The 9,692-nt window shown below is 56.7% G+C and overlaps 1 protein-coding gene across 1 annotated transcript in view; it reads right to left on the bottom strand.

Moving 5' to 3' along the window:
- Positions 1-9,692, bottom strand: part of ITGB4 (integrin subunit beta 4) — a 39,591-nt gene that overhangs the window by 5,407 nt on the left and 24,492 nt on the right. The window contains exons 27-32 of the mRNA XM_006145801.3: positions 8,168-8,372; positions 5,344-5,501; positions 4,817-4,997; positions 4,586-4,723; positions 1,868-2,050; positions 1,654-1,785 (exon numbers count right to left, since the gene is read on the bottom strand). Of these exons, the coding sequence (XP_006145863.1) occupies positions 1,654-1,785; positions 1,868-2,050; positions 4,586-4,723; positions 4,817-4,997; positions 5,344-5,501; positions 8,168-8,372 (997 nt within the window). The remainder of the gene's footprint in view (positions 1-1,653; positions 1,786-1,867; positions 2,051-4,585; positions 4,724-4,816; positions 4,998-5,343; positions 5,502-8,167; positions 8,373-9,692) is intronic.

Raw genomic sequence — 9,692 nt, forward strand, 5'->3', positions numbered from 1 at the left:
GACGGACAGGCGCGGGATGAGCTCCGGGGGCAGCCGCCACGTGACGCGCCGCAGGTCCAACTCCGACCCCAGCAAGGGCTCGAACTTCCAGCTACCGCCTTGGGGACAACGAAGGGCCGCGTTGGCACCGCTGGGGTGCGGCGGCCGGCGGCTGCGCGGAGCAGGACGGGGCAGAAGGAGGCTGAGCCCCGGCGGGATCCGAGGGCGTGGGAGGGGCCGGGACAGGTGAGATCCTGGTCCTCTGGCTCCCGACCCCAGCCGCGGGGGCGGGCAGGGGGGGGGGGGGGCTTTAGGCTTCAGGTGAGACTGGGGTCCAGCCCTTCCTGGGCGCAGACGGGAAGGAAAGGCCTGGGAACCAACCAGGAGACTGGCGGCAGCCTGGGCTGTCACCAGCCGGGAGGGTTCCCACAGGTCACTTAGATGCGCTGGGGCTCAGTTTCCCATCCGTCCGCCCAGAGAGCAATGTCACTCCTGCCTCACAGACAGTTCCAGAAGCCGCAGTGAGACTGGGGTCCAGCCCTTCCTGGGCGCAGACGGGAAGGAAAGGCCTGGGAACCAACCAGGAGACTGGCGGCAGCCTGGGCTGTCACCAGCCGGGAGGGTTCCCACAGGTCACTTAGATGCGCTGGGGCTCAGTTTCCCATCCGTCCGCCCAGAGAGCAATGTCACTCCTGCCTCACAGACAGTTCCAGAAGCCGCAGAGCCTCTGGGGCCGCTGGCTCAGCTGTTCTTTCCTGGCACCCTCAGAACCGTGCCTTAGGCCCAAGCTGGGCTGGTGGGGCGAGCTTCCGCTGGGGGCCCCAGGCATAGACAGGGATAAGGGAAGTAGAGATTATGTGCCCCAGGGGACTTGGCAGGCTGGCCTTGTGGGACTGGCATCCCATTTCACAGATGAAAACACCCAGAGGGGCCGGCAGGTGGCGTGGTGGTTAGGGGCACTGGACTCCCATGTGGCCAACCATGGTTTGAGTCTCAGACCTGGCGGCTTGGTTTCTCACTTTCCCTCTATCACTTTCTATCACTCTCTCTCTCTCTCTCACTCTGTCCTTCTCTGGTCAAAAATAAATAAATAAATAAATAAAGTTAAATAAAATAATTCTTAAAAAATAAAAAAGGAAAAAAAGAAACAGAGAGTGTGATTTCCCTGACACATCACGCACGGGAGGGCCAGAGCCAACTTGGTTCTCAGGTGGGCAGCTAGGGGCTGTCTGCACCATGCCGAGCCAGGAATCAAGTGGGGTGCCCCTGGCTCCCCCAGCCCTGCCAGGAGGCTGCTCAGGGCTCCTGCACCGGGCCTGCCTCCTCTCCTGGCCTGTCCCCAGAGCAAGCTGGTAAGCCATCATGGGGTGAAGCTGAGTCCCAGGTGGCCGTGGCCCTGTGTGTACCTGCGCGAGCCTGTGTGCGTCCACCCCCCACACACGGTGTGGCCGTGTGCCCTCACGTGGATGACGTGCACGTGACTGCGTGGGCCACGTCAGCTTTGTCCCTTCAGTGTGACCAGTACCCCATTGTGGGGAGGACATAGAGAGGATTTCCAGTTTCGTCCTCCATGTCCAACCGTCACTGGCCCCTTGGCTCTCCCTGGGCACCAGTGACAGCTCCTCTCCATACTCAGGACCCCTCCTGCCTCCCGTGGACCCCAGGCCCACTCACCAGTGTCATCAGAGACGCTGGGCCTCTGGCTGCCGGCCGGGGAGCGAAGCACCTCATCGCTGTACATGAGAAAGCTCTCGTAGTCCTCCCCGCTCTGGGCGTCCACGATGGGGATGTCGGGGATGATGGGGACTGCAGGGTGGGAGGGGTGAGCCAGAGCCAGCCGTGCCCACCTCCCTCCCCGCCTGCCGTGCACCCCCCGCCCACCACTCACTGGACATGGGCCGCTTGGGCTGCGTGGCCAGGTTGATGATGGCCTCGCGCTCAGGCCCCCAGCCTGCCCCGTTGCGCGCCTTCACGGTGTAGCGGTAGGGCTGGGATTCCCGCAGGTTCTCGATGAGAAGCATCCGATTCTTGGGGCTATCCACCAGCACCTTCTTCATGGGCCCGATGGGTCCTGGGGCAGGGAGAGTGACAGAGGGGTCACCGGGTTCCAGCCTGGTCCCAGCCCCGCCTGACATAGTGGGACCACACAACCTCTGGACATATCCGGGGCAAGGCTGGGGCAGGCAGCTGAGCTCCAGTCACCTGCGGGTCCTGGGGTGGCTCCTGACGGTCACCACCACTCTCCAAAGGACTCACACCTAAGTAAGGCAGAGCCAGGACTGGGCTCAAGTCCTGACACCCCCGCACAAGGCGAGGATGCTCTTGGGAGGGATGGCGCCCTCCCCACTGTAGCCAGCCAACCCCCCAAGGGTCTGTTGTGGAAACCCTTGGGCGTGCTGTGGCCATGTGAGCCAGGCTGGGAGGAGAGAAGGGCACCCCGGAGGGTGAGGTTCAGGAGGACTGAGGCTGTTGGAAGCTCAGGACAGGGCGGAGTGCAGCCTGAGGGAGCTGGTGGAGGCGCGAGGAAGCGGGGCCGCATTAGCAGAGAGCAGGGGCCGCAGTTCTCAGCTGAGTTCCTGAGTTCTGAGTGAAGTTACAGGAGCCCCCCATGCTGGGAGACTCTGGGGACCAAGAATGGAGACCAGAACATGCCCAAGTCCCCAAAGAGGACCAAAACAGAATTCTGGAATAGGAAGGCCAAGAAGCTTGCTGTCCACTGCTAGGGACAACTGTTCAAACCTGTGACTGGGCCCAGCTGTGCAGGCTCAGGCCCTGCCCTGGGATGCTGGAGCCACACCGGAGACCGAGGTTTGGGCCCTGGTCGGCCTGAACACATCAGGCACGCCTGCCTGCACCCGTGACCCTGGCTGACTGGGAGACGGGGAGGATTGGAACATGGCAAGACCTTGCCGAAGGTCTCTCTCTGGTGAAATAGATAAGTAAAATAAACTTAGAAAAAAATGAAACGTTTCGGGCCAGCAGGTGGCGTGGAAGTTAGGATGTCTGGATCTCACACGGCCAGCTGTGCAGTTCGAGTCCTGGATCCTGTCGCTTGAAAAATATGCCAGGTGCATGTGTGTGTGCGTGTCCAAAATCCTGAGAATGAGAAGGGATTGCGGCATGGCCGTTCCCCTGCAGGGTGATTTCTCACTTTCTATCCCTCTGAATGGAGGAGAACGGATTGCGGCGTGGCCGTTCCCCTGCGGGGTGATTTCTCGCTTTCCCTCTCTGTCTCTCTCCGGCCAGTGTGCGTGATCTATGGCAAAAACAGAAAAGTGTCAGCTGATGGAGGCTGGCCTCGGAGGGGGAGGGGTCCTCTGACAGCTACTCTGGGGCTGTCCTTGGCCCACCCCCTGCTCCCTGCTTCTGCCTGGCACATTCCGTGACACGGCCAAGGCCTCAGCAGGCCAAAGCCATGGCTGAAACCGTCAGGGTGCCCTGGAATACATGGCACTCTCTGGAAAAGACCCAGTTAGGGGGCTGGCAGGTGGCGTGGTGGATAAGGGCACTGGACTCCCGCGTGGCTGACTGCAGTTTGAGTCCAGGACCTGGCAGCTTGCTTTCTCACTTTCCCTCTCTCTCTCTCTGGTCAAATTAAAAAAAAAAAAAAAAAGATGAATAAAATTTTTAAAAAATGCCCCAGTCAGAGGAGACCCCCCAGGTGTGGACTGGATGTAAGCTCCGGGAAGACGTGGCGTGCCACAGCTGCCGGGGTTGGAGCTTGGTGGCCTGGATCCTAACGAGTAACAGCAGCCGCCCGGCCGACGCCCAGAACTGTCCTGCTGTCCTCTGCCCCACCAGGTCACCCAGGAGTGCTGGGTCTGACCGCGATTGGGTGTACAGGTCATCTGGGGGTGGCGAGTTCTTCACTGGGGCTGACCAAGCAGAGGCGGGGTGTGTGGAGGTGCCTGCACCAGGGGCCGGGGCAGGGGCGGGTTGTCATCAAGCACTTTCCCATCTCAACAGTCGGCAGGGGTCACCCCGTATTGTCTCATTCCAGGACTGGTAAGAAATAATGGTTTGCAGGCGCCCTGGCCTAGGGCTGCCAGGTAAAAAATTGCACGGAATATTCCTTTTTTAAAAAAGGCTTATCTAGGGGGCTGGCAGGTGGCATGGTGGTTAAGGTGCTGGACTCACATATGGCCAACCTCGGTTCGAGTCCCGGGTTGGTGGCTTGCTTTCTCTTTACCTGTCTGGCGACATGTGCCTTATAGCAAATTCAAAATAGTATTTTTTTAAAGGCTTATCTGAAATTTAGGACATCTTGTATTTTTACTTGCTAAGTCTGACACCTCTACCCTGGCCCTAGAGGAACCATGTAAAAGCAAGCCACTCTGGTGTCCTGTGTGGGAGGCACCCAGGGCTGTGGCCCCACTGCACACAGACAAGCCCCTCACCCCGTGGGCTTCTGGGCCCGGCCGTGGAACGTGGCCCAGCCCAAATCGGCACAAAACCTAACGATGACTCAGGCCTATCCACTGACCAGGACAACACGCCTGACTGCCCTACAGAGCAGGGCCAGGGGTGGCCCAGAGCCCGGGCGCTCCCTCCCTCTCCCCTCCACAGCCACGCTGCTGTCCCTGGGGCGGGCGGGCCCGGTGCTCACGGTTGTCCTCGTTGACCAGGCCGTAGCAGACCTCGTAGGCTGTGATCTCTCCGTTGGTCTCAGCCGGCTCGGCCCAGCTCAGCTGGGTCACCGTGGAGGAGACGACATTGAAGGCCAGACGCCCCGGCTCGCTGGGTACTGGGGTAAGGAAGGCAGGAGCAGTGCCGTCAGGTCCGGGAGGTGGGGGAGGGCTGGGCGTCTGGGCGGCAGACGGACTCGGTGAGGCCTCACCTTCCTGGTGGGGGCGGCAGGACACCAGGGAGCTGTAGGGCCCCTCGCCCTGCGCCCCGTAGGCGCACACCTTCATCTCGTAGTCGCAGTAGGGGTACAGGTTGGTGAGCTCCACCGAGGGCACCTTGCTGTCCAGCAGGTGGGCCTCCGACTCCGAGTCTCCCTGGATCCAGTACTTCACCTGCGCCAGGGGAGGGGGCTGGTGGGTGGGGGAGCGCCAGAGCCGCCTGTCCTTCCGTGGACCCCTGCCCCGCTGTCCCTTTGCCCAGATGAGACACTGAGCTCCCGGGCGGCTGAGTGACCTGCCAGGCTCACAGCGGGGCTGGGGCAGGGCAGCGGTCCCTGGTGCTGGGGGGTGGGAGGACATTCCGGGAAAGAGGGCAAAAGTCTGCAAAATTCAGCCAAGGTCTTCCCTCCTGGACACAGACTCGGTTTCCTCTGCCCACTGGCGCTCGGACGCTCCTCCGGTCTCTGGACTGGTGGCCGACCTCCCCATGCAGGGATCAGCACGCTCCCGCCCACCTTACCCTGTACCCCAGTGGCTTGCCCGGAGGCGGCAGCCAGTTGAAATGGATCTTCCGGGACCCGGCAGCCTTGGCATTGGGGTCCTGTGGAGCGCCCAGGTCACCGCGGGGAGGTGGGGATGATGACACGGTGTGATTCATGCAGTTCCCATCCAGTTCATCTAGGGCAAGTCAGAGCAGACGGCCGGCTCAGACGCCCCGTCACCACCAGGGGGCGCCAGGGACCCAGTTAAACGCCCAAGGCTCCCTTGCCCAGCGCACCAGCTGAGAGCTGGCCACTGACCTGGTACCCACTGGTGCTGCATAGGGCATCATGCCAAGCCTGATGGAGGGCCCAGGAGGGCCTCAGGATAGCTCTCCATCCTCTCCTCTAGGCAGGCCTCCCGTCAGGGCTGGGGTCACAGACACCCCCACCCTGGAAGCGAAGGACTGATAAGAACGAACTAGCGCTGGGCTTCCAGGCAGCTGGCACTTAGCTGTGCTGAGGCTGCTGGGTAGAGGGGCTGATGGGGGGATTTAGCTGTGTGGCCGCGGGCCTCCCACTGGCTGAGAGCAGGGAGCATGCCTAGGTGAATGAGTGTCACATAAGCAACAGTGCGGTTTCTAAACATTTACTGTAGGTGTGTGCGCTCACTGGAGAGACAGAGGGAAAGATTTTGGGAGCCGCTAGGTCTGGGATGGAATTGCAGAGCTGGCCATGTGAGACCACCACACCACCTAGCTGGCCCACAAGTACTTTTTAAAAAGATAAGTATGTCCCAAATATTGCCTGGACATTCACATTTAGCTGGGGGTCCTGTGTTTGTATTGCAGGTGAGGCACCATCCGCTGGCCCGACTCCCTCTCCACCGACTCCTGGTTATGCTCACCTTGTTCCCCGATGATGACGGTGGCTGAGTGGGGTTGGCCCAGGCGGGCCCCAAACTTGGGGTTGTTGAGTTGGACGTGGAAGCGGCGGACCTGGCGGCCCCGGAGGGGGGGGTCCACCCCCTGTATCCACATCACCATGCCAGACAGTCCAAATGTCTGCTGCCTCCCTCCCACCAAAGCTGACTGTAGAAAGGCCCTCCACTGAACAGTCTTCTCGGTGTAGATTCCATGCAGAGCTTCTTTGTCTGAATTTTCCTGAAGCTTGACTACTGTCAGTCATGGGATTTATGCTATGTTTAGATAATATCTCTTCCCACTTCATTGTTTTTAACCCAACAGCCTATTTCTTACCCATATATTCTCTTCAACACAGAGACAATCTGACATATCTCTGCGGAAGTGTTTAGCATGTTTGCACCTAATTCTCAATGGTTGGTATTTTTTACTCACCATTATGCCTCCCCAGAGAGGGTACCACACAGTCACACAGATGGGAGCATAAGGTCCCATGGGGATCATTAGGATACCCCCCAGGGCGATGTGGAAAATCCCATTCATGATCTGGACAGCCTAGGCAGAGAAAGGGGACACTGATGGATGAACTGAAATAATCGTTATCATAAGGCAAAAATTGGAAGCCCTGGCTTCTGACTTCGAGCTGTGCAAAATGCCTAAACAAGTAGTAGAGATGCCAAGAATTATTTTTAAATTTCTTTCATGAGAGAAAGATAGACAAAGAGAGAGGGCATGTGTCCAATGTGTTCAGAGATACCTTGGGACATGAACCCAGGACCTTCCCATGTTGCTTCATTAATGAAATATTTCATTACTACTATGCTATTGGGGCCAACCAAGAATTTTATCTTTCTTTTCTTCAAATTTATTTTCCTTACCACATGGGGGCATTTCCAAAGACCAAATTAATATCTAGGATTCTGGGAATGAATGAATATAAGTTCCCCAACCAAAAGGTGACATAAGACTGCCCTGAGGTGATCCAGGTGGTAACGTCTCTAATACACTTGATTTGGCCCTCTGTGCAAGGCATAAAGACCCCTCAGGTTGGATCACACCCCTTCAGCTGGATTGAATTCAGTACCAAGCCTACAGCATCAACTTCTGAAGGGCAGAGGATACCCAGGGTATGGAATGGAGAGCAACCGACTTACTCCCAAAACCTTCGATTCCCTTATGAAAAATCTTTGCGTAGGGCCCATGAAAGAAGAAATCCTCCTGAGAACTACTTTTTTGGCAGGCTGCATGGTATTAGGGCCTCTCAAAGGCTGTGCTGGGACAGTGCCACTCGCTGAATTCCCGGGTGTTGTCATTTCACTCTCAAAACTCCTAAAAACAAAACAAATAATAAAATGAGAAAGACAGAACAAGATTTGTTTAGCAATCTTTTCTCATTTCATGCACCTGAGGGCTTCTCTCAGCATTCTTTCCATGGGTGTCATTGAGGTTAGCCTTGAATCTAAGGCCAGGCCAACTGCCGACTTCTGATATTGATATGAGCCCAGGAGTCCCTGCCAGTGTTTTTAACAGCTGTGTTTGGGACATACTTTCCTTTTTTTTTTTTATTTTCAGATGTTTTTGCTGTAGGGTGCATGAGCTTGACAGAAAGACAGAGAGACAGAGAAACAGAAAGCGAGAAATCACTCCCCGGGGGAATGGCCATGCCGCAGTCCCTTCTTCGCTCTCCTCTCGGGAGTTTGGGTACGCAGGCCCCTGTGCCCAGCAGGTTTTTCGAGCCGCTAGGTCTGGGATGGAATTGCAGAGCTGGCCATGTGAGACCACCACACCACCTAGCTGGCCCACAAGTACTTTTTAAAAAGATAAGTATGTCCCAAATATTGCCTGGACATTCACATTTAGCTGGGGGTCCTGTGTTTGTATTGCAGGTGAGGCACCATCCGCTGGCCCGACTCCCTCTCCACCGACTCCTGGTTATGCTCACCTTGTTCCCCGATGATGACGGTGGCTGAGTGGGGTTGGCCCAGGCGGGCCCCAAACTTGGGGTTGTTGAGTTGGACGTGGAAGCGGCGGACCTGGCGGCCCCGGAGGAGGGAGTCCACCTCCTGTAGCTCCAGGATCTTCACCTGCAGCTCCTTCCAGGTCTCCCCTGGTTGGAACAACAGCTCGCCCTCCATAGGGACGTAGTCCTGGGGACAGGAAGGGGTCAAGGTTAGTCCAGGGCTGGGAGATGAGGCGACTCAGAAACCAGAGCCTTCCAGGGGCTGCTCTGCATCGTCATGGCTGCTGCAGAGACCATGAGAGTCACGTGTACACCCACAGCGGCTCATGTCCATAGGATACATCCTGTGTGTTAAGGACTTTACCACTATTAGCTCGTGGGCCCAGCTGGTGGCATGGTGGCTAGGTTGCTGGACTCTTACATGGCTGACTGTGGTTCAAATCCTGGGCTTGGCAGCTTACTTTCTCTTTCTGTCTCTTTCTGGTGAGCAGATATGCCCTGTAGCCTATTAAAAAGTAATAATAATAATTTAAAAACTAATAAAATTTTTAGAGAGATTTTTGCTATAGGGATATGTGCTCACCAGAGAGACAGAAAGTGAGAAATCATCCCCCAGCGGGGATGGCCACGCTGCAATCCCTTCTCCTTCATTCTCCTTGTGGGATCTTGGGCATGCATGCACTTGTGCCTGGCGTGAGTTTTAAGCCTCCGAATCATGAATTCCTACTGCAGTCGACTACATGGGAGTCCAGGGATGTAACCATGACACCATCTGCTGGTCCCCAAAATAAATCTTTTGGAGAGATTTTTGCTACAGGGCGTGTGCACGCACTTGCCAGAAAGACATAGAGAGACAGAGAGACAGAAAGTGAGAAATCACCCCCCAAGAGGGGATGGCTACAGCACAATCCCTTCTTCATTCTCCTCTTGGGATTCTGGGCACACATGCACACACGCCTGGTGTGAGTTTAAGCCACCGGGTCCGGGACTCAAGTCGCCTATGTGGAAGTCCAGTGACATAGCCATTACGCCAACTGCTGGTCCCGTCAAAAATAAATAATTCTAGGGAACCAGCAGTTAGTATAATGGCTATGTCGCTGGACTCCCACGTAGTTGACCGTGGTTCGCGTCCCAGACCTGGTGGCTTAAAACTCATGCCGGGCGCGTGTGCGTGTGTGCCCAAGATCCTGAGAGGAGAATGAAGGAGAAGGGATTGCGGCGTGACCATCCCCCCTGGGGGGTGATTTCTCGCTTTCTGTCTCTATGTCTCTCTCTGTCTGTCTGGCGAGCGCATACGCCCTATAGCAAAAATCTCTCTCTCAAAAAAATTCTAAAACACAAAAATCAAATAGCTCACTGAAGTCTCACAGCAGGTTGAAGTAGAAATACCATCGCCCCCACGGCATGGAGGAAAGAAGACAGGCAGAGGTGAAGAAACCTGCCTTCTTCACACAGCTAGTTGTGACAGAGTCAGGATTTGAACCCACGCACAGAGAGAGGTGCAGGA

Source organism: Tupaia chinensis, unplaced genomic scaffold (assembly GCF_000334495.1).
Source record: "Tupaia chinensis unplaced genomic scaffold, TupChi_1.0 Scaffold000159_1, whole genome shotgun sequence".
Classification (NCBI taxonomy): Eukaryota; Metazoa; Chordata; class Mammalia; order Scandentia; family Tupaiidae; genus Tupaia; species Tupaia belangeri.